Source organism: Rana temporaria, chromosome 6, assembly GCF_905171775.1.
Source record: "Rana temporaria chromosome 6, aRanTem1.1, whole genome shotgun sequence".
Classification (NCBI taxonomy): Eukaryota; Metazoa; Chordata; class Amphibia; order Anura; family Ranidae; genus Rana; species Rana temporaria.
In genome coordinates this window covers 152,734,529-152,760,556 of record NC_053494.1, presented here as the reverse complement: position 1 = coordinate 152,760,556, position 26,028 = coordinate 152,734,529, and the positions used below count along the sequence as shown (strand labels likewise).

The window sequence follows — 26,028 nt, the reverse complement described above, 5'->3', positions numbered from 1 at the left end:
TAAACGCAAACCGGATGGAATAGCATGCCGCTGCAAGATGCTGTGGTAGCCATGCTGGTTCAGTATGCCTTCAGTATGCCTTCAATTTACCCCACACCATCACACCTCCTCCTCCATGCTTCACGGTGGGAACCAGGCATGTAGAGCCCATCCGTTCACCTTTTCTGTGTCGCACAAAGACACGGGGGTTGGAACCAAAGATCTCAAGTTTGGACTCATCAGACCAAAGAGCACCGATTTCCACTGGTCTAATGTCCATTCCTTGTGTTCTTTAGCCCAAACAAGTCTCTTCTGCTTGTTGCCTTTCTTTAGCAGTGGTTTCCTAGCAGATATTCTACCATGAAGGCCTGATTCACACAGTCTCCTCTTAACAGTTCTAGAGATGTGTCTGCTGCAAAAGGTGGAAGAACCTAGAATATGAAATATATTTTCAGTTGTTTCACACTTTTTTGTTATGTATAATTCCACATGTGTTAATTCATAGTTTTGATGCCTTCAGTGTGAATCTACAATTTTCATAGTCATGAAAATGAATAAAAAAATTTGAATGAGAAGGTGTGTCCAAACTTTTGGTCTGTACTGTATATATTCACATTATTGCGCCAATCAATTTACATTCACGTTAATTTGGAAAATCTCCCTATGCAGTAGAAATCACCTTAAATTACCAGAATTACTAATTTTCGCATCTTAAACCCAGCCCAATAATCACAAACTATGGGCCAGATTCACAGCCAAGATACGACGGAGTATCTCAGATACTCCGTCGTATCTCTCAGAGTATCTATGCGACTGATTCATAGAATCAGTTACGCATAGATATCCCTAAGATCCGACAGGTGTAATTGTTTTACACTGTCGGATCTTAGGATGCAGTACCGGGGCCGCCGCTGAGGGGAGTTTGCGTCGTAAACCAGCGTCGGGTATGCAAATTAGGAGTTACGGCGATCCACAACGGTTTTTCGCGTTCGCTACGTCGCCGCTAGTCTAGTTTCACGTCGCAATGTTAGTCGTCGTTTTGGGTGCCTTAACTTTAAACAGCACATGTATGTGCTGTATAAAGTATGGCCGTCGTTCCCGCGTCGAAATTAAAAAATTCACGTCGTTTGCGTAAGCCGTCCAGGAATACGGAATTACGCTACGTGCGTCGCCGTTCGAAAAAAAGACGTCACTTCGCGCAAAGCACGGCGGGTAATTCAAAAGGGAGCATGCGCAGTAGGTCCGGCCCGGGAACGCGCCTAATTTAAATGGCATGCGCCCCTTTGAATTACGCGGGCTAGGTTTTCATTGCAAGTGCTCTGTGAATCAGGCACTTGCGATGAAAACTTGCGGCGTTGTAACGTATCTACGATACGTTACGCCACCGCACTTCTACCTGAATCTGGCCCTATGTTTTCAAGAGCATCGCATGTAATTGTCTGTGGGCACCCTTATTTTGATCACTTTATTTTAATGTCATTAAATGTGCTCTGGAATAATATATAGCTACGGTACTAAATTCTACAGGAGAAGAATAGATGCAATTTTGCAGCTAAAAATGTTTGTCATACTAATGGCACTTTCCAGAGGCAAGAAAACAAAGTACCACCCCAAATTGTCAAATTAGTTGTGCTGTGGCGGTAGCTGTGGGGCCCGCTAGAACTTGTAAAGGGTGGACTTGATGGAAATTTGAGTTTTTCTTACTAGTTATGTAAATACCATGGAAATAAAAAAATTCGGCCTACCAATAGAGTAGTAGAGTCTGAAAGATAAGATTATCTACATAATTCCTCTTTATAGCAACATTTTTCCTACTACATATTTTTCTGTTACAGCATCGTCTTGTCTGTTATTAATAAAAATAATAATTACTTTAGGCTTGCTTTCCGATTAAATTAAATTCTACTTCATGTTTCATTAAAGAAGCCCTAAAATTGTATTAACTGTTCCTAATTTAAATTCTAAAGCATCCAAGTAATTGCCTGGACAGCATCCATAGCAGAAAGATGTTTAGATTTATTAATAATTATGATAAGTCAGTAGGTCTGTGTCGCACAATACTATATCAGACTCTGATGTGGTTTAATATGCTGTGTAATCATGTCAGCCCAAAATTGTATATTGATTTTCATCTAGAAATTATTCAATTATATATCACTAAATCAAAACACAGCTTTCAGTATGCAAGGCTGAATGTATCAAGTTTACCAGACAATATGCTATGTCCTATTCATTTTAATGGAAATGTTTTGTCTGATTTATATTGAACTGTTAAAAGCAAGAATTGCAAATGTTTTATTTCCATATATTATCATAGATTCTGGGTTTTTATTTGTTTTATTCACAGGGTTTAGATTCATTGTGAGATATACGGGAGGTTAGATAAAGGTCAGGTTTTTGGACCAAATTTCCTATGAAGATGGAATAAAAAATTTATGATATATAGTATTGTAGGGGTATTATTGGTGGCTTCATGGGGTGTTTCCATGTAGTCAATCAATCTCAGTTTTAGGCTGTATAAAAGGAATTTTGTCAGTTTTAAAGGATCTTGGGTATTTTGGGAGGGTAATTAGTCATTGGTGACATCTCATCTACTAATGTTAGTTTTCTGCTTGTCATGCTATCTCTCTGGCATCAAAAGTCCAAGTCACTTGTGCAGAAAAAGAAGGCAGATAAGAGTGTAGAAATGTATTTTGACTTTCCTGATATTTATACTTGTTCCAGGTCTGTGGAATTAATGAAGCCAGAGGGTCAGCATGACAACAACCTGACTACCATTTTATAAAGGAGGTCAGCGATGGCAGCCCTTATATTGCTTTATTGCCCAATTCCAGGTTTCATGTTGGCCTCCTCTAACGTCTCCTCTCTGTGACCTGAGTTCCCCCTTTCTACCCCAAATTATATTTGAAAGTATATACCAAAAAATGTTGCCTTGTGGGGATAAGAACATATAAACTAACAGCTGCCCTCTTTAATGTGAACAAATGACTAAACTGTGTATAATTATAAAGTAAAGAATAAGGTGCTATACATGTTCATGTGAAAAACTGGCACAAAGAAAAACACTGCATGAAACTTAAATGTGCACATAAATGAAAAAATAAGCAAGCATAAATTCCATAGGTGAGTAAATCCCAACACCAAAAAGGAATGCTCTGAGCTAAAACTTCTAGATCTTCCACCACGCTTTGGGAACATCAGATTGGTTCTGCTAATGGCATAGATCCATCATTTTCGGGTCCATACTTGATACCCCACATCAGGCTTTGCCCTTCGTAGCGAGACGTGGAAAGCATGCCACCCCCAGGGATCAGCTGACTCACACCCGCTGTTTACATCTAGTGCCAGGCCAGGCACTACAACATGTGAGTGTAACTTCTATTATTGCTGCTGTTTTTACTTTATTAAAAAATTACTACACTATGAGACTTTTATCCGCATCTCCTGTGGAGTAATATTTTACATTCTAGCCCCTTCCTCAGTGGACATTGGAGTGGATTTATGCCATTAGCGGAACCAATCTGGTGTTCCCAAAGCGTCTTTTGACCGTCCTGTAAAAAGGGGTCAAACAGCTCTGGTGAGTGGCCATCTTCATATTGAGCATTTGTGATGGAAGATCTAGAAGTTTTATCTAAGAGCATTCCGTTTTGGTGTTGGGATTTATTCACTTATGGACTTTATGCTTGCTTATTTTTTCGTTTATGTGCACATTTAAGTTCATGAAGTGTTTTTCTTTGTGCCAGTTTTTCACATGAACATGTATAGCGTCTTATTCTTTACTTTACAATTCTACCCAAATTATTTTTAATCCCTTTTTCTTTAAAAAATAAAAAATTCACTTTCAATAGATTTTTTATTGAAAATTTCAAAGTACAAAGCCTAGCATAAGGCTCCATTCACATATGTGCAGAGGGGGTTCATCGCTGTAGTCTGGTGCGGTTCTGTTTACCAGTTCATGTTTGATGCCGGTGCAAATTTCTACCTGAAATAGCACCTGGACCGGACTGAAAAATGCTCAGGACTCTATTTAAAACCTCACAACGGCCAACCCGCACATGTGTGAGCTTTGAGAAGGCGAATTGGATGCAGTTCAAATTGCATCCGATTCACATATATGTGAACAGAGACTAAAAGGACTTTTTGTAATTGCCAAGATGATGTTAGACAGCTGGAATGTAGCTGACAATAATCTAATAACATCCAACAGTATATATAGCATATTATTAAGCAAAACTTGTAGCCTGCAAGTTAGAGTAGGTATCAATGAGCCAGGTCGCAGGCCGTAAAACAATAAGCAGATCAAAACATCAAGTCTGAATAAACAACATGATCTGCAACAAGAAAATAAGAAACAAGGAAAGAGGAAAGAATGACGATGTTCACAGTAGGAAGGTGGGAAAGAGAGGTGGGATGAAGGGGAGGGGAGTGAGCGTCAGGAATGCCCAAGACCAGCATCCCAAAGCTGAGCTATTATAATGAAGTAATAAGTATAGCTCTCCATGGACAGTGATGGATGAGCAAATTGTATCCACAGGGTTCAAATCTGAGAGGATTTGTTTTGCATGTCCAGCAAGATGCTGGTCAGTTTCTCATTAAAAAAAGAACCCATCGATCCACTGACAAACTTTCTCAAAGGAAACAAATTGTTTCTTCCAGACTTTGGCAATAGTCTGTTTTGCTGCTAACAAAATGTAAGTCACCAATTAGAATCAGGTTTTAGTAAAATCGGGGGTTACAGGTGTAATAAGACATACCAAGAGTCTTTAGGAAAAGGGCAATTGAACAAAGAGGGGTAGATTCAGTAAAGAATTACGCCGGCGTATCCATAGATACGCCGCGTAATTTCAAAGCTGCGCCGGCGTATCTACTTTCTGTATTCAGAAAGCTAGATACGCCGACATTAGCCTAAGATACGACTGGCATAAGTCTCTTACGCCATCGTATCTTAGGGTGCATTCTGACGCTGGCCGCTAGGGGCGCTTCAGTTGTTGTCGGCGTAGAATATGCAAATTACCTTGATACGCCGATTCACAAACGTACGTACACCCGGCGCAATTTATTTACGTTGTTTACGTTAGGCTTTTTCGGCGTAAGGTTGTTCCTGCTATTAGGAGGCGCAGCCAGTGTTAAGTATGGACGTCGTTCCCTCTTCGAAATTTGAATTTTTTACGTCGTTTGCGTAAGCCGTTCGTGAATAGGGCTGGACGTAATTTACGTTCACGTCGAAACCAATACGTCGTTGCGGCGTACTCGAGAGCAATGCACACTGAGATATGTACACGGACGGCGCATGTGCACAAAACGTCAATCACTTCAGGTCATCATATATTTACATAAAACACGCCCCCCTTCCACATTTGAATTACGCGCGCTTATGCCGGCCCCATTGGCGCTACGCCGCCGCAACTTACGGAGCAAGTGCTTTGTGAATACTGCACTTGCTCCTGTAAGTTGCGTCGGCGTAGCGTAAATACAATACGCTGCGCCGCTGTAACTATGCACGCCCCTACCTGAATATAGCCCACAATGTATGAGCTTCAAGAAATGGGTCCAAAATTGTGTGAGCATTGGACATGTCCACCGTAAATGTCACCCGGCATTGCGCAGACCATTATGGGAAGGCTGGAGATGGGCTACATGTGATGGGACCAGGTAATATACTTATCTTTTTACAATGTCTGATGCCCAGTCATGTGACATGCTGGGTCTTCTTCTCCTGATCATCTCTGGAGGCAGTTGGTCCTCAGAGAACCAGACTAGCTTTTTTTCCAATGAGTGAGATAACATTGATTAATGGTCATATTTGGTGATTTCAACCGTTTCTGCTTTTCCATTGAACAAGAGTTCCTTCTAATTCTGAAATGATCAGATGTTTCTATAGCAAAACTTTTTTTCTCCTTCAATTTCCTGAAAACTTCCTCTTGTTATAAATGCTATATCCATCATGACACATCAGTGTCAAATCATCAAACTCAAACCATGCAGCAGCCCTTATGCTTTCCATTCTCATAATTAGATTATTATGCAGTAAGCATAGATTGATAGCTTTGGCTGTGCTATGTGTAAAGCATAACTAATCTGGCTGCATAATAAATGTAATTACCTTATGGGAAAATGTTGCCAGTCTTTAATCAGAAATTTTGGAACTTGGCTCACAAACACCCTTTACGATAAGGTAAAAGAAGCCAACAATTTATTCTGTGCAATGGGTTATTGGGGTGACCAAGAATACTGCTAATAAATGTGTTCTGGGCTTGTAGAAATTAAATCATATGGTTGTTTAAAGCTGAGCTTCAGACAGACATACAAGTTTACCATTTAATACCATTTATGTATTAATTAAATAGTCATTAAATGGATTTTTAATTACAGCTTGTAAAAGTAAAATACCATTTATGTATTAATTAAATAGTCATTAAATGTATTTTCAAATACAGCTTGTAAAAGTACTTTCATTCCTGTTTATATTTTCTTACTAAGTCCCCTTGCATACCCTTGCATAGCACTGAAAGAGGCAGCATTGTAAGCCTGTTAGGGCTTTGCTGCATGTTAATTCAGCAGACTGGGGTGAATTGTTGCCCAAAATCACTTAACTGCTGTTTGACAGGTTTCCTTGGTCACCAGTTTTGCAGGTAAAACCGTTTACATCTATTTACAAGTATTTAAAAAGTGCATTTTGTTAGTATCCTGAGGATCAGCTGTAACAACTTGTTATTAGGGATGAGCTTTGTGTTCGAGTCGAACGTATGTTCGACTTGAAGATCGTATGTTCGATCGTTCGTCGAAATACGAACAAAACGGGTCGTTCGCGCCAAATTTGAGTGACGTGCCATTGCCCATAATTCACTGTGGCATTGCGCGCTGATGATTGGCCAAGCATGCACTATGACCCGCATGCTTGGCCAATCACAGCGCCGTCAGTACAGAGAGCCGTAATTGGCCATAGCCAGGGTGGCTTTGGCCAATTATGGCTCAGGGCCCCACACTATAAAAGGCCGCCTGCAGGACGGCCTCGTGCAGTGTGTTGCGGCGCTGGTTATAGATCAGTCAGAAGGAGAGAGAGTGTCTTTTTTTTCTAGCTAGATAGAGCAGGCAGGCTAGTCAGTTAAATTTACAGTGTGTAGAGTATATATATACATCCCAGGTGTTGTACATATATTTATACACTGTATAGTTTAGCTAGATCAGTTCTTCCTAATTTGTCAGGCAGTTGATTGTGCTAGCTGCAGTGTTCTCACGTGTTGTATTGCCCGTGTGCTCTTTAGTTTGCACCTAAAGCTACTAGGTGTGTACTGCACGTGTGCTCTGTAGTTTTCACCTAAACCTACTTGGTGTGTACTGCACTTGTGCTCTGTAGTTTGCACCTAAAGATTCAGCAGCAGTGATTTTAATGATGCTTAAATTTAAAAATAAAATGAAAAATTCCTTTAAATATTGTACCTGCTGGGTGTCTATAGTATGCCTGTGAAAACGTTTTTGAGAACCCAGGTCTTGCCCGAGGGAACATGTATCAATGGAAAAAAAGTTTTAAAAACTGTCGTTCTCAAGGACGTTTTACGACAATGACTTGCATATTAGGCTTTAAAATGAGCACTTTTGAAGCACTTTTGAATTTGAACGTTCGAGTCCCATAGACGTCAATGGGGTTTTAAATGTTTGCACGAACATTCGGTCCGTTCGAAGGTTCTGGTGGGGGGGGGGGGTGTTCGGCTCATCCCTACTCATTATAAACTGGTCATACAAGTTTCTTGTTAAATTGATTTACTTAATAAAATTCTTTGATATTGGTGTTTTCTAAAGCAGGGCTCAAAATTTCAAGTCCTGAGCTACTAGCCAGGCATCAAGAATTACTCGCCACCAGTTTCCTCACCCAACCCCGCCCCTAATTCCACCTCCTAAACACTCCCTCATAAATTATCTCATGAAGCGACACTTAAATGTTTAATTTCCGTATTTATCGGCGTATAACACGCACCCCAAGTTTAGGAGGGAATTTTAAGGAAAAAAACTTTTAGGAGGGAAGTTTAAGGATAAAAACTTACATTTAAATGCCCATCAATGCAGCCTTATCAGTGTTCATCTGCAGCCTTGTCCATCAATGCAGAATGATCGGTGTCCATCTGCAGCCCTGCCCAGTGTCCATGCAGCCTTGCCCAGTGTCCATGCAGCCTTGCCCAGTGTCCTTGCACCTTGAACGTTTAAAATTACCGCTGCGGCGCAAAGATAGACAGAACAGGGTGTCCTGTGTACTCGGCTGTATTCGGCTCCTCTTGCAGTCCCGCCCCTTGCCCAGGCTCCTTTGATGGACATAACACTGGTCCAATGGCGGGACTGGGCGTGACTGCGAGCGGAGCCGAGCCTAGCCGAGTACACAGTACATCGGCTATGTGTATATCGGCGGCGCTCGCTCCTCTTCCCCTCACAGACAGCGGGGATTCCCCCCTGATTTTAAGGGGAAAAAAGTGTGTGTTATATGCCGATAAATACGGTAAGTTATAAAAATAAATATTAACAACAACTTTATCCATGTCCAACAATGCAGCCTACCTGTTTCTATCAATGCTGCTTCACCTGTGTGCATCAATGTTGCATCACCTGTGTCCATCAATGCAGCTTCACCTGTGTCCATCAATGCAGCCTGTCAGTGTCCATCAATGCATCCTGCCAATGCCCACCAATGCAGCCTGTACCCACCAATGCAGCCTATGCCCACCAATGCAGCCTGTTTGTGCAGGGGAAGAGAGGAGAGCAACAGGAGAGCCGCCCGGATGATCAGAGCATAGGGGACAAAGAGATAACAGCTTTCATTTCAATTGCTGTATGTTCCCGCTGCTCTCAGTCAGATACAGCCCCACCTCCTGGCTGGGGAACTTTGATAGACAGATTTATCAAAGTTCCCGGCCAGGGGGCGGGGCTGTATCTGACAGCGAGTGCTTGGAACATATAGCTCTCCTCTCCCTTCCCCTTCGCGATCAGAAGGACTCTCATTCAACTCCGCCTGCTGGTGGTACTTCCCATTTGATTGAATTAGACTCAATTTAAATCAGATTTGATCAAACTGAGTTGATTGACCAGGGAGGAAAATTATTAATTGTTTTGCATTGATTAGCAGCACTGAGAAACTTTGTTCATGAAAATAATTGTATTATAACCACTTGCCGACCGCCCCCTAGTGTTAACCCCTTTCCCTGACAGTGACATTTTTAGCTCTGATCGCTGTATAAATGTCAATGGTCCCAAAATAGTGTCAAAAGTGTCTGATCTGTCCGCTGCCATTACTAGAAAAAAAATGTATAATAAAAATGGCATAAATGTATCCCCTATTTTGTAGACCCAATAACTTTTGCGCAAACCAATCAATATACGCTTATTGATTTTTTTTTGGGGGGGGGGGGTATTTATTATAGCAAAAAGTAAAAAATATTGTATTTTTTTCAAAATTGACGTTCTTCTTTTGTTTATAGCGCAAAAAATAAAAAGGTTATCAAATTCCAACAAAAGAAAGCTCTATTTGTGGGGAAAAAAAACATATCGTATTTTCCAGTGTATAAGGCGACCAGGCATATAAGATGACCCCCTAATTTTACTGTTTTTCTACAGTTTTTGCCTATACTCACTGTATAAAAAGACCCCCCCTTCCGAGGCTTCATATTTCCTATATTTCCTTCTTCTTGATGGAGCTGGAGCCATACCGCACTTACTCAATCATGACACAAGTGATGTATTCTAATAATGAATACAAAGTCTGCTCGGATTGGAAGAGGCTGTAACATCATCAGCCCACGCCTCTCTGACTCTCAAAGCCAATCCGAGCAGGCTACTGTATCTAGCCTTCTCGGATTGGCAGAGGTCGTTGCTCCAATCTGAGCAGGCTCTGTATTTATTAATAGAATACATTGCTCACCGGGAATGGCTCTGCAGTGTATACTGTATGTAGCCGAAGCTACATACAATATTACCGCACATCCTGCGGGCTGACATACAGTGGGCTGCATTTTATACCCAGCATATAAGATGACCCCCACTTTTTGGCTGTTCTTTTAAAGTGTAAAAGGTTGTCTTATACACCGGAAAAGACAGTAAATTTTGTTTGGGTACAACGTTGCACAACAGCACAATTGTCAGTTAAAGCGACGCAATGCTGTATCGCAAAAAAATGGCCTGTCAGGAAGGGGGTAAATTCTTCCAGGGCTGAAGTCATTAATCAATCAGACTATGATATTACATGGTGGAAACAGAGATGTGATCAATCATTTATGATTGAATCTTAACTATCAATTGAAATCCACTGAATGGGTAAGAGATTGATCGGAAAATAAATCAATAATTTATCAAATCATCTATAGCCACCATAAAAGGGACTGCGGTAGACCGCTGCAATTCGTCTGCAGCTGAATGAAAAACTGAAGCTCTAAGCTGGCAGTTTTCAAATCTGACATTTTAATGTTAATTACTTTGAATTGGTGCTGGCAGTGGAGATGCATCCATACAGGGCCTTAGGCTCTAATAGGCGCCCAAAAATGTGAACAGCGGGCATCATGCTGGGTGTTCGCTGTTCACTCAGCTGTATGTTAGCAAAATCCACCTCTCAGCCAATCAAGTTGCCGGGTCTGTTACCGGTCACCTGATTAGCTGAAATGTCAGGTGCTGTGATTGGACGGCTAAGAGAGGATGGAAGAAGACATGGAGGACGTGCAGGAGACCATCGCTGACCCGCTCCGAGACAGGTAAGTGCAGGCAGCATCTGATGGGGCACAGTAGCGGCTATTGATGGGCACACTGGCAGCATCAGAACAGGAAGACAGGGCAAATTTCATCAAGGACCCAGACAACAAAATAAATCTTGCAGAGGATCTAATCCTTTCCATACTCCTAAACAACAAAAATCCACTTTATTGTCCTGAGATTGTTTAGTGACTGGATTAGTCAACATTTGACCAATTTAACATAATTGTTTGATCATGTTTTTAAGGACTTGGCTGAGAAAGAAAACACAGGAGAAAATGCTCTTGAAGCTCTGAAGGCAAATTTCTACTGTGAGCTGTGCGACAAGCAATATTACAAGCACCAGGAATTTGATAACCACATTAATTCCTATGATCACGCACACAAACAGGTGAGCAAGCTCAATATCTAGTTATACAGGTATGAATTTAACATAAGTTCCCATTTCTTTTGTCACAGAACTGCAAGCCAGAAATTGGCATAGTTCATTTAGCTTGATTACATTGTATAATAAAGGCAATTTGTTATTGTGCTTTTGAAGGTACATTCTGTGAGGCTGTTATCTTAAGACCCGGTTCACACTGGGGCGACTCGTCAGGCGACGCACCCGCCTGACAAGTCGCGTCCCATTCTAGTGAATAGAACCGTTCTAATAGGAGCGACGCAAGTCACTCCGACTTAGAAAAAGGTTCTTGTACTACTTCGGGGGCGACTCGGGGCGACCTGCATTGACTTCTATACAGAAGTCATTTTGCAATTCGCCTGAGATGTCGTCTTCATGTCGCCTGGCCGAGTCGCCCCCAAAGTCGTGCCGCCCCTGTTGGAACCGGCTCTTATCCTTTTGTGAGTCACTAACCAACAACAAGTATCTGATTTTCCTGACACTTGATATGCACCTGTGTGATGTATGCCTGATATACACATGCTTGTTCCCGGTCAGTGACTTTCCAAGTGGGGAGGAAAGGATCAGGATGACAGTCATGCAGCATGTACTTCCAAAAAGAATTCAGCAAAGGATGCTACAATTTTTTTTCCTGTGGAGTTCCTTTTACCTTAATGTGTCTTTTTTTCAAAAGCTAGTGCAGAAGTCCCCTCTGTGAAGACTCATGGCTATATGCATAGGTGTGCACAGCCTATTGCATAAGGGTGTGCACCCCAAAGCTCAAACTCACATGTGTCTGTATATATATATATATTCTGTGGCCCGGATTCACATACATCGGCGCATATTTATGCGGGCGTTGCGTATCTAATATACGCTACGCCGACACAGTGCACAGAGGCAAGCACTGGATTCACAAAGCACTCGCTCCCACTCGCTCTTAAAGATACGCTGGGTTTCCTTGTAAGCCAGCATAGGTGGAAGTGGGCGTGAGCCATGCTAATGAGGCGTGACCCCATGCAAATGATGGGGCAAGCGCCATAGAAGTACTTAAAATGAACGGCGCATGCGCCGTCCCGTGGCCACATCCCTGTGCGCATGCTCAGAATCAGGTCGGAACTACTCCCTAAGATACGACAGATCATTGCCTACGACGTGAACGTAACCTACGCCTAGTCATATTCACGTACAACGTAAACGACAAAAGATATGACGGCTTGTGTTCCCTGGTCCATACCTTTGCATGAGTTGCGCCTCCTATATGGGGAATAACTTTACGCTGAACTACGACTTGCGCAAACCGCGTATATTATGCGCCGGGCGCAACTATGTTCGTGAATCGGCGTATCTCCCTCATTTGCATATGTGCATTGAAAATCAATGGGAGTGGAAAATGCGCCCAGCGTAAATATGCGCCCACGATACGACGGCTTAGGCAAGTTACGTCGGTCGTAGGAAGCCTATTTTTAGGCGTATCTCAGATTGTGGGCACAGCGCACAGATACGACGGCGCATAGTTACACTTACGCGGCGTATCTCGAGATACGTCGGTGTAAGTGCTTTGTGAATCCGGGGCCTGTGTGTATATTTTAATTATTTTTTTATTTTTACTCTTTTACAATTTAATTTTTTATTATTATTTATTTACTTATTTTTTTTTACAATGTTTTTATTTTTTTATACATTTTTAGGAGCCCCATTGGGGGACTTTGGTTAAATATCAGGGATCCAAACAGACCCCTGATGTCTCACTTTTGACACAGAGAAAGGGACTGAGGACAAATATTCCCCAGTCCCTTTCTCTGCAGCAAAGCAACAGGGGGAATCTGCACAGCACAGGGTGTGCCCAGGCACACCTGGTACACCCTGTGCAAACACACCTATGGCTACCTGCTTAAGAAAGCACACATTGAGCAACCTCTTGTATGTAAACCCTGCATTTATGAACTGCCTTGTGACTGATGTGTATGCCTTAACATACAGAGCTCAACATTGTAGAAAACATAAGGCATTGTTGTACCTGCTTATTACCCATTATATAAAAACTCTTAAATAAGGAGTTGTGTCACCCCTAAATCTCTACCACACCCTCCCCACAAGCTGCTCTATGTTTGCAATAAAATCCCCTGTGACCTGGTAGAAGGACTATCCTCCAGAACACAAAACTGGGTGGAAAAAAACACAATTATTGTAATAAAAACAAATTGCCCCTTGTTTATGATTTTTTTTCTAACCCTTTCACTGCTGGATGCATTTTTCAATTTTTGCACACATGTAAAATGCCACAAACAGTCAAATAATTAAAAAGTTCAATGAGATAAAAGCATGTGCCGATTTAATAATAACATATGATTGGATGAAAAATGATCTAGACATCTCCTTGCATAGATGGGACAACTGCAAAGCGTGCTCCTCACTGTGACAGTACCTTAAAGCAGGGGTTCACCCTATATAAATTTTTTTTTTTTTTCCCTCTAGCATTAAATTCGGCATAGTAGCGCGAGCTACAGTATGCCTGTCTGTATTTTTTTATCCCCGTACTCACTGTTATATCGTACATAGAAGATTCCGGGGAATGGGCATTCCTATGGAGAGGGAAGGTGATTGACGGCCGGCCCTGGCACGTCACGCTTCTCCGGAAATAGCCGAAATAGGCTTGGCTCTTCACGGCGCCTGCGCATAGCCTGTGCGCAGGCGCCGTGAAGAGCCGAGACCTACTCCGGCTGTCTTCGGGGAGCGTGACGTGCCAGAGCCGGCCGTCAATCACCCTCCCTCTTGCTAGGAACGCCCATTCCCCGCGGCAGACGGAATCGTCTATGTACGATATAACCGTGAGTACGGGGATAAAAAAATTAAGACCGGCATAGTGTAGCTCGCGCTACTATGCCGGATTTTATGCTGAAATGTTGTTCTGCAGGGTGAACCACCGCTTTAAGCAACAATCGGTGGTGGACGGGCAGTGCTGCGATTGCAAAACCTTCATGTGATCCTGGATGTCACTGGAAAGAGGGAAGCCAGTGTGTGCAGAACCGGATAAACAGTGTGAAGCCTCGATGGGATCCCCAATGATATGTGGCAGAATGATGCGGCAGCCAGGAAGCAAAGGGGGGACCGAGAGGCAGCCAGAGCAGTCACCGACCAGAGCTAGTGGGCAGGAACACCCAAACGTGACGTCATATGATCAGGGAACGCAGGTCCAAAACGAATCTTGGAGCACAACAGGTTTAGTGCAAGCTGAGGAGAGTAGAGAGGGAAGATAGCTTGTCAAGAAATTTGAGCTGGGCACCTGCTGTATATCTGCAGTGTTTTCTTATATATTTTCTCATCTCTCTTCAAAGCTCTACATCCTGTGTCTTTCTCCTACTCCGTTCTTCTGTTATCAGCATAACTTCTGACAAGTTCTCCATCATCTGTGATAAAACCAGGCTGAATTTGGTGTCAGCGTGGGTGCTATAAATAGATTAGCAGAGAGCTGGTCTAGTCACAGCACAGCTCTGCAAGTCTCTGCCTATGTGGAGGGGGTGTGTGCCTTTTCTTTCATCAGCAGTCTCACAGTGTATGGCAAGAATCCACACCCACAGGTGAATCAGGAAGAGAAAATTCTAACATGATGTGCACTGTCTAAACAGTACATAAAGCTGAAGACAGCAGATATGCATGTAAAACTTATGTAGGAGGATTTGTTTCATCTCTGTGTATCAGCTGAGGCTGTTCATTTCACTGGGTATATGTGAGGGGTAACATCCACTTTAATTTCTGCATCTAAAAAATGCTTCTTCACTGTGAAAAATGTGAAATAGACTATCTCAGAAACCATTTTAAGTCAACTTAGTTGACTGAGTAATACAAAGTTGAATACAATGCAACAGGATATGCTGTAACTCCATATTACCATGTATAAGTAATAACACCAGTGATTGTTGATCCAGGGATTATCTAATTGTCTTAGGGTATCAGGAACTATTTTTGTTCCCTTTAGGAGAAAATAGGACCATTCTTTGTAAGGGTTTAAATGCATTCATGGGGAATAGGGTTTGGTTTATGGATGTTTTCTTGTATTGGATGAACCTAATGAACCTGTGTCTTTTTTTCAACCTAACTTTGTTACTATGTCAGGAATTTATGAATGCAGAGTTAAGCCCTGTACACACGGCCCAGAATCTCGTCAGGAAAAAAAACATTGTTTTTTTCTGACGAGATTCTTGGCAAGAATCTCTTGCCGCCTGAGTGTACAGACACTCCATTCAAAAGAACTGCCGTTCTTTTGAATGGCATGAACGCGGTGACGTCATCGACTACGACGAGCATGCGCTCGTCACATTCAATGCCGTCGCCGCCATCTTGCTACACCCTACCTATGCCTTGGAAGCTACCGAGCATGCGTCAAAGTCATTTCGAGCATGCGCGGGTTTCCACGGCGAAAGGTAAGTATACAGACACTCAGGTTTCTCAGCAGGAAAACACTGCCGAGAATCACAACAAGATAATAGAGAGCAGGTTCTCTATTTTTCTCATCTAGATTCTGGGCAGTTTTCTTGACCAGAAACCTCAAAGCCTCGTGCATGCGCTCGGTATACTCAGCAAGAAAGCTCTGCCAGCAGTTTTCTTGCCGGTTCTTGCCGAGAAAACCGAGCGTGTGTACGAGGCTTTACTGAAACATTTTTAGAAAGTACATTTTAAGTAGTAGCTTTGTCTTATTATCAATTTTAATAGTTAGACCCCTTTCACACTGAGGGTGTCCATTTTTTAAAACCCGAAAAATGCTCTGAAGCCCACACACGATCGTTTTTAATGACATAAAAAAAAAACTAAATTTTTTAGAACCCGAAAAATGATCGTGTGTACGCGGCATCATTCTAGTTTAGTCATGCAAGCACAAACTTTACCAAGATGTCTTAAGTATAGGTATCTTGGGCCAGATTCACAAAAGAGATACGACGGCGTATCTCCTGATACACCGTCGTATCTCTGTTTTAGGGGCTTCCTAACTATGCGACTGATTCATAGAATCAGTTAAGCATAGTTTGCCCTAAGATCCGACAGGTGTAATTGTTTTACACTGTCGGATCTTAGGATGCAATACCTCGGCCGCCGCTGGGGGGAGTTTGCGTCGTAAACCAGCGTCGGGTATGCAAATTAGTACTTACGGCGATCCACGACGGTTTTTCGTGTTCGCTACGTCGCTGCTAGTCTAGTTTCCCGTCGCAAAGTTAGTCGTCGTTTTAGCTGCCCTAACTTTACACAGCCCATGTTAAAGTATGGCCGTCGTTCCCGGGTCGAAATTTTAAAAAAAAAATTCTTGCGTAAGACGTCCGGGAATACGGAAGTACGCTACGCACGTCGCCGTTCGAAAAAATTACGTCACTTCGTGCAAAGCACGGCGGGAATTTCGAAACGGAGCATGCGCAGTAGGTCTGGCGCGGGAGCGCGCCTAATTTAAATGGCACACGCCCCTTTGAATTACGCGGGCTTACGCCGGAGGCCGCCGGCGTAGGTTTTCATTGCAAGTGCTTTGTGAATCAGGCACTTGTGATGAAAACTTGCGGCGGTGTAACGTATCTACGATACGTTACGCCGCCGCACTTCTACATTGAATCTGGCCCCTTATGCTTTAGTATATATAACTGTTCTGCTTATTAAAAATACACGAGCTGATTGCTCCACTTTTATTCCACTCCAAATTATTTGACTTCACATATAAAAAAAGATGACAGTTTTTATAGTACCGTAGTTGTCGGACTCAGCAAAAATCCAGAGCAGTTACAGTTTATTTTTTGCCATTGCATTAGCATTATCAGTGTAGTCCGTGACAGAGGAGAACTGAAAGCTTCGATTTATACCAGAGTGTACTTACTCTTGGCAACGTAAACCTGCATACTGCTAATGGAATCAGTGAGCCAAGGTGTGGACGTCAAATGCTCAGGGCTGCTTCCAAAGTAATGAGTAGCACTGATCAGAGCATTGTGGAGCAGCTCATTGGAACAAGTGCTATGTAAGCATGTGTTCCCTTAATAGACAGCGTCCCAGGGGTGCACAATCTTTCCTTATATTGAACTAAATAAACTGTGACCTGCTCTCCATTCCCCTCAAATTGCTGTGGCAGAACGGTAATGATGTCCTGAAAGATATTAGACTTGGCCCGTGTATCTTAAATGGACTTGGACTGTATTACACAAGTGAAATAAGTGTTTATAGTGATACCCATTGAATTTAAAAAAAAAGGAAGTAATTTGGTTTTATGTTGCAAAACATCACAGTCCAATGCATACCAAAGTAAACCGTAATCGGACTCCTAATCTGCATTTTTGTTCCAGATGAGTGACTAAAAGTATTGAAGTAAGAGGGTCAGCATGACAACCAGGCAATAGCAAGAATAGATTTTATGTTTATCTCCTTATTCCTTTAAAGCTGAACTCCATAATAAACGAATACTATCTGATTTTAAGAGGCATGTGTATTCTTAATTGAATCTTAGGGCCAGATTCACAAAAGGGATACGACGGCGTTTCTCCTGATACGCCGTCGTATCCCTGTTTCTATCAATGCGACTGATTCATAGAATCAGTTACGCATAGATATCCCTAAGATCCGACAGGTGTAATAGTTTTACACTGTCGGATCTTAGGATGCAGTACCGCGGCCGCCGCTGGGGGGAGTTCGCGTCTTAAACCAGCGTTGGGTATACAAATTAGGAGTTACGGCGGATCCACGACGGTTTTTCGCGTTCGCTACGTCGCCGCTAGTCTAGTTTCCCGTCGCAAAGTTAGTCGTTTTTTTTGGTGCCCTAACTTTAGTCAGCAAGTGTATTGCTGTCTAAAGTATGGCCGTCGTTCCCGCGTCGAAATTCTAAATTTAACGTCGTTTGCGTAAGCCGCCGGGAATACGGAAGTACGCTACGCGCGTCGCCGTTCAAAAAAATTACGTCACGGCGCGCAAAGCACGGCGGGAGTTAGGAAACGGAGCATGCGCAGTAGGTCCGGCGCGGGAGCGGGCCTAATTTAAATGGCACACGCCCATTTGAATTGGCCCGCCTTGCGCCGGAGGCCGCGGGCGTAGTTTTCATCGCAAGTGCTTGGTGAATCAGGCACTTGCGATGAAAAATTGCGGCGATGTAACCTATCTAGGATAAGTTACGCCGCCGCGATTCTACGTGAATCTGGCCCTAAGTGTGCTTTGTGTATTTCTTCCAGATCTGTGCAGTAATCCAGTGTGAAACTTTACTCCTGTGCAGAAGCTTCCTGTAATAAAGACCAGTTACTGCTGTCCTCTTTTCTTGTGCAGGGCGACTGGTCTTGTCTTTACCCCTTCCTCTAGTTTTTTGAAGACAGCCTGTACTAGGTGGTGCCTGTTGGGTTTCTCCTACAGCTCTGCTCTCTGCACAGGTTATGTCACTGAAACCCTTATGCCCTGTACATAGGGCATAAGGAATTTCGGAATCGGAATCAGAATTTCGGAATCGGAATTTCCGCGGTGACGTAAAACACTACGACGAGCCGAGATAAAATTAAGTTCAATGCCTCCGAGCATGTGTCGACTTGATTCTGAGCATGCGTGTTTTTTTCTCCGTCGGAGTTTCACACAGACGATCAGAATTTCCGATAGGATTTTTTCCACGAAGGCAGCCAGGTTATTGTAGGAAGAGGAGCAGAATGAGCTGAGCAGATAAAAGGAAAAGGCAATCTGCTGTAAACTTAAAAAATTAATTATTCCACAGCGCCGGCAGTTAGAGAGGTATGCTAGGGCTTACTCAATATCTATTAACCTTATCTGCACTTGGCTATTTGTTGTTCATGTTAAGGATACGGTTAAGGGTAATCTACCATCAAGAATTTGGATTTTTTTTTTCGGTGTTGGAAGAAACGCCAGGTGATATACATGTGGTCAATTAAAAGCTTGTTTACAGTTATTATAATGGATGGAAAAAAAAACAACATAAAGGCTTCTTGGTACACTGTATTCATCATTCCATTGGCTAAGCTCCTAAAATTATACAGTGTTGCGGAATTTATCTTTTTCTTATAGTTGCTGGAAAATGACCAACTTTTATACGTAGATCTTATAACTCCTATCTATTTCTTAAAAAAATAAAAAAGAAGTATACACTGCTATATCTTTTCTGATTATCTTCTTTCTCAACAGAGACTGAAAGAACTCAAACAAAGGGAATTCTCTCGAAATGTTGCATCAAAATACAGGCGAAATGAACGAAAACAAAATAAATATCTTCAGAGGCTCCACAGACTGCAGGATCATAAGAGACAAACAAACTGGTATGTAACCAAGGATAAAATCCCCAAATCCCCATAAACGAGTTGCTCTCACTGGGAGCTGGAGGCATGTCATGAAAGGAGCTGCATTAATCAGTTCCATGCATTCCAAAAACCCAGAATTGTGAAAAAGGCCACAAAACTCAGGCATGGTTGCCATCACTTATTTCTTCAAAAATATGCCAAAAAAAGAGACAGCATAAACTTAAAGTGGAGTTCCACCCAAAAGTGGAACTTCCGCTCATTTGTCACCACCCCCCCTCCGGTGCCATATTCGACACCTTAAGGGGGAAGGGGGAGTGGATACCTGTCTTTGACAGGTATCTTGTTCCCACTTCCGGGAGCCACAGTAGTGTCTGTTGACGTCACCGCTTGGCTCTCTCCTCCTTCCCCTGCCTCCGGGGCTAGTAGAAGAGGAGCGGAGCCTCGCGCATTCGCAGTAAGGTTACTGGCGTGAAGCCTTAAGACTACACTGCTGGGTTCCCATACCCGCAATTAGCGGCGGCAGCACCCTACAGCTGATGGAAACATCAACTGCGGTGCCAAAATCGCTGGACTCCAGGACAGGTAAGTGTCCTATTATTAAAAGCCAACAGCTGCAATATGTGTAGCTGCTGTTTTTTTTACATTTTTGCAACAGTGGGCGGACCTTTACTGCTTTGCTATATGGCGGCAGGTTGGCTCCCATGTGTGATTGTTTGTAGGTGTACAGCGCACGCACCCGCTGCTGATGCGCATGGCCGGCGGTCACAATGCTAATTCTTTCAAAGGATGGAATACAGCTAATTTATCCCATTTTTTTTTATAAATCTCTTTATTAATTTTTTTTTTTCCAAAAACATTCCATACAAAAATATAACCATACATATACATTTACATATTCATTTACATTCCCCCATTTACATTCATCTGCTCTCCTCTCGAGCCTCCATACAATTCAATTCATCCCTTTCACCTGACTCAAATACCTTTTATCCCATTTTATTTAATTTGGTATCCTACATACTAGCTTTTCCTACTTTGTGTGATAAATTTGGACTTGCTCAATCGGAACTGTTCTGATATTTGCAAATCAAAATTTTCCAACCTTATCTCAATTCCAACTCCTGATTATCCCAGATTTTGCATTTTGAATGCATATGTATTTCTGACCCTCATGCTAGAGGACTTTCCTTTATAAGCACATTTTTGCTAGTACTAAGACTGGTCCCCCCTTATATGTCTCCAAATGGGAACTAGACCTTAATCACTAATGTAATGCTACTGAATTGTCTAGCATATGGTCCGCCACTAAGTGTGCTTCTTCTAATGTTGTTTCTGTGGAAACTAACTTTAAGGTGCTAAGCTGACCCATTGGTATTTGGTTCCAACGGGTCAATGGGTTCCTATTAAAATATGCTTTTGATTACCCTGGAGCTTGATTTCGCTTTTCAGAGTCTGGCACTTAACTTCAAGTGGGATTGCTCAATTGCCCAAAAATTCTGGAAGGCAGTTTTTAACTTAGCCTTCAAAATCTTTGATACACCAATACAGCCCAATCCTACTACAGCCCTATTAAACCTGAAACCTGATTAGATCACACAGAATCAATTTATCCTTCTTTTACAGCACCTAATAGCCACAAAACTAGCTATTGCTAAGGCATGGAAAACTCAATATTTAATTCTAGCTGAAACCATACAAAGAACTAATAAAGCTCTTATTCATGCCAAAATGGAAGCAACCGAAAGAGATCGAATTGGACAAATTGAGAAACTATGGTTTCCTGCGATTTTTATCGGCACTGCAACATTATGGCGGACACTTTTGACACCATTTTGGGACCATTGGCATTTATACAGCGATCAGTGCTATAAAAATGGACTGATTACTGTGTATATGTCACTGGTAGGGAAGGGGTTAACACTAGGGGGCAATCAAGGGGTTAACTGCGTTCCCTAGTGTGTGTTCTAACTGTATTGGGGATGGAAGTGACTGGAAGAATTGACAGAACGCGGTTCCTAGCTTGTAGGAACTCGCGATCTGCCTTTCCTCTCCACACCGATAAGGGATGTGCGCAATCATGCTTGGCCGGCCGTCATTGTGACCGCCGGCCACGCAAATCTGAACCCCCCACACCTACCATCCTGCTTAAAGGGACCGACGTACAGCTACAACGGTTCATGGGATCATGCCAACCTGCTTCAGTATAATGACAGCGGCTGGTCAGCAAGTGGTTAAGCATTGTTTACCTCCAGACTTTGATGACACACTATTATTGACTTGGTAATTTCACTCTATTTGCCTTGACTATAATTTCTAATCATTTTGGATCGCATCACCACTTATAAACCCCCATTCCATTTTCCCCTTTTTTCTACCCTCTTTTCTCCTATACTCCTATTTTTTGTTTTCTACCTATCTTTTAATACTGTGTGGTACTTATATACGCATTATCTCTTCTGTTTTTAATATATACCTGTTAGATTGATCTCCATATTACTGCTCTTGCAAAATTCGTCACTAGCTTACTTTTTTCCTTCTGATGGAATTTGTATTGCTTTTGATGTAATACTTTATTGGTTTATTCGTTTGCTCTACTCGTTACATTTTTACTTTGTTATGTACTTATCCTGTTCATAAATCAATATGTTTAGCTTTATTGCTATTTGAATATTGTACCACCATCGTTGTATGTACTCAATTTGTCAATCTTTGTTATAATTCAAAATCAGTAAACAAATTTCAAGAAAAAAATACAGACAGTTCAGGTTGGAGCTGATGTACTAACAATCCAATGTTAGTACATCAATCTCCCCTGCTGTGCTATTGTGTTCTGAACATCTCAGCCATTGGTTCAGAGCGCTGATCGGCAGCTAGTCTGCAGACCTTTTTCGGTTATGACCCTTCGACAGAAGCCGTTCTATTGAACGGCCGATGCCGCCCGACGTTTGGCCCATGTGTGCTATTTTTTTAGCGTTATCATGGGGAAAAAGTGTCTCTACTAAAGCTTTATCACCAATCCTTGTTTCTACAACAACCAAAGATTTTCAAAATCCAATTGTCACAGGGACACAGGCAGCAAAACAAACATTACAGGGGTGTTAACTCTTCTGTATGCTATCTATCCAAAACTTGAAAAAAATAAATACATTTGGGCTGGAGTTACACTTAAATAATTTACCTGTTCCAAATAACATACAAATCAAACTTAAGAACTTCTTGTTTGTCTTGTCTTTAAACTTGTTTGTAACCCGGGGACTGCCTGTAAAATAATAATTTAGATAAATGAAAAACATAAAATACACCTACAAATTTAGTACAAATTTAACTACAAATGATGATCAAATTAAAAAATCTGAATAAATGTGCTTGTGCCAACACTGGTAAAAGAAAGCCTTATGTTTTCTAGATTGCTTCTTTTTTTTTTGCTATTTCTGTGCACAATGTAAATTCATTAGTCAGGATAAATATTTTAACATTCTATTCACAGAGGGTGAAATTAAAATTAAACCACTATATTAACTGTAATTATGCCTATGTGGTTTATGTAATTACCTGTATGTTCACTTTTTACTTCTATAAGATGTTCTATTTGCAAAAATGTAACAATAAATCACTAAGGGAATTATACATTTGTGGTTCATTGAAAAGAGAATTAACACCAAGTGGTCTTATAACATTTTGCCTCATTCTCCTTCATATGTGGTAGTAGATATACTTAAACTGCATATCACAATCCATAGATTTATTATACAATGCTTTGGACTCTAGAGCATTATGTGTAAAAAAATGTTCTATACAAAAAGAAAGATTTCAGATTGGTTGGAAGTTGATTCTCTATCTATGTAGAGCACCACTTCTCTATACATGAGAAATGCCTGTCAGTTGCTTCTCTCCACCACAAACTACCCCTCCACAAGTTTTCTGAAACACACCACATTCTCAGTAGACATGTGCGGTTCGTTTCGTACGAATCGAAAATTCGTACGAATTTCCGAAAATTCATAGATTCGGAAGCATCCGAAATCCGAATTGCTATGCTTCAGAATTTTACGAAATATGAAATTTCGTTGACGAATTTCGGATTCAAATTTTTACAGAAGGGGTCAAATGTTTGTTAACTTTTTGTAACAATTACGAATGTTCGTTATGATGAATAAGCAAATCCAGGAAGTCAGCACAGCACAGGGATGGTGGGAGCCCCTCATAATGAGCACAGCACGGGGATAGTGGGAGCCCCTCATAATGAGCACAGCACAGTGATGGTGGGAGCCCCTCATAATGAGCATAATGAGTCGATGACTGCCATTGGATTGAATACGAATTTTCGTTGAATGTTCGTTAACTTTATTATGAGGGGCTACCACCATCCCTGTGCTGTGCTGACTTCCTGGGTTTGCTTATTCATCATAACGAATGCTTGTAATGAACATTCGTTTTGTTGAATAAGCAAACCCAGGAACGAACATTCAACGAAAATTCGTATTTAATCCAGTGGCAGCCGTCGACTCATTATGCTCATTATGAGGGGCTCCCACTATCCCTGTTCTGTACTGACTTCCTCCTGGGGCTGTGCCCCTGCTGTGCTCATTATGAGGGGCTCCCACCATCCCTGTTCTGTGCTCATTATGAGGGGCTCCCACCATCCCTGTTCTGTGCTGAGTTCCTGCCAGGTTTGTTTGTAGCCCGTTAGTTCGTATATGGTAATTCGTGTCCGAAATTCAATTTGGATTGAATATGAATTTTCGTTAGGTTCGTTAACTTTTCGTAACAATTATGAAATACGAATTAGCGGCTAATACGGAACAGAACAAAACAAAACTAATTTATTGACGGCGCCCATGTCTAGTTCTCAGTTTTGTGTCAGCTAGACCCAGCTGGAACATAGAAAAATACCAAGGCTTTGACCTAGAATCCTAAAGAGCTGATAACAAGTAGGGACAAGCAAAGTTATTTGGCACTTATTGGACAGCACTGTGGTTTAGTGGTTAGCAATCCTGCCTTGAGCTCGCCAAACATGGAGAAAATGTTGAGCTGTGGGTGGTCCTGTCAGCACCCTCCTGCCTGACATCCTTTGATCTGAAAATCAAAGGAGCCAGGCATAAAGGGCCAGATTCACGTACATCGGGCGCAAGTTTACGTAACCGGTTTACGTTACACCGCCGCAATGTTTCCGATTTAGTGCCGGATCCACAAAGCACTTACCTGGAAATTTGCGGCGGTGTATCGTAAAGGCGGTCCAATTTAAATGGGGCGGGTACCATTTAAATTAGGCGCACTCCCGCGCCGGACGTACTGCATCCTAAGATCCGACAGTGTAAAACTATTACACCTGTCGGATCTTAGGGATATCTGTGCGTAACTGATTCTATGAATCAGTCGCATAGATAGAAACAGGGATACGACGGCGTATCAGGAGATACGCCGTCTTATCCCTTTTGTGAATCTGGCCCAATGTTTCTCAGCTGATGTATTATTTTGGATGCAGCCACTGTTCGGGAATAGAATAGCCATCAGGAGCGATTTCTCTATCTACATTGTTTAGCAGGGTGGGGGAAATCAATAGATTTTTCACATTTAGCCTGTGAGGCTGAATACAAGAAGTCTTGTAGTGTATGGCCAGCTTTACAGCACTAGGGTTCTTTTTTTGAATCCAGGACACTAGAGTTTGCATATTCTGATGCCGCGTACACACGGTCGTTTTTTGTGATAAAAAAAAACGACATTTTTAAAAACGTCATTTAAAATGACCGTGTGTGGGGAAAACGTTGTTTTATGTCTTCTGAAAAACAACAAAAAAAAATTCGAGCATGCTTCAATTTTTTATGTCGTTTTTCAAAACGTCGTTTTTTGTGTCATAAAAAATGATCGTGTGTAGGCTAAAGCGACGTTTAAAACGACGTTTTTAAACCCGCGCATGCTAAGAAGCAAGTTATGACGCAAGCTTGAATGGAACAGAGTGCCCCCGTACGTGCTGAACGTAACCGCGCTTTGCTAGAGCATTTTGAAAAAATGATGGTGTGTAGGCAACGTCGTTTTTTAAAATGAAGTTTGAAAAACGTCGTTTTTTTTCATGCTAAAAAATGAGGTTTTTTTTTCATCACAAAAAACTACCGTGTGTACGCGGCATTAGACATGCTGTTGAGTTAATTGGCTTTTGCCTAAATTAGCCTTAGTATGTGTAATACTCTGAGTTAGGAATCTTCCATTGTAGGCTTCTGGAGGCCAGGAACTGATATAAATGTACAGAATGCAACATGCTGCAAATATTATTAGAGCTACAGTATATTCCCTATAATAAATATAACTCATTCACACTTAGGTGAACTTTGCTTGAAAAATATCACTACTCCTTTCTTTCTTTTTTTATTTGGAGGGTGTAGTTAGCATATTTTCGTTTATTTCATTTAGTGTTCCTTTCATTTGTGTTTTTTTTTTGTGTGATCATTATTTTGTGTACTGTCACTTACAATGGGCCAGATTCAGGTACAAATGCGGCGGCGTAACGTATCGCATTTACGTTACACCGCCGCAAGTTTTACGGGCAAGTGCTTGATTCACAAAGCACTTGCCTGTAAACTTGCGGCGCCCCGACGTAATGTTTTGAACGGCGACGTGCGTTACGTACTTTCGTATTCCCGGACGACTTCCGCAAAAAAATAATAATTGAAATTCGACACGGGAACGACGGCC

The 26,028-nt window shown here is 41.9% G+C and overlaps 1 protein-coding gene across 1 annotated transcript in view; it reads left to right on the top strand.

The window, feature by feature from the left end:
* Nucleotides 1–26,028, top strand: part of ZNF804A (zinc finger protein 804A) — a 163,728-nt gene that overhangs the window by 125,400 nt on the left and 12,300 nt on the right. Inside the window, exons 4-5 of the mRNA XM_040358497.1 lie at nucleotides 10,952–11,095; nucleotides 19,226–19,356. Of these exons, the coding sequence (XP_040214431.1) occupies nucleotides 10,952–11,095; nucleotides 19,226–19,356 (275 nt within the window). The remainder of the gene's footprint in view (nucleotides 1–10,951; nucleotides 11,096–19,225; nucleotides 19,357–26,028) is intronic.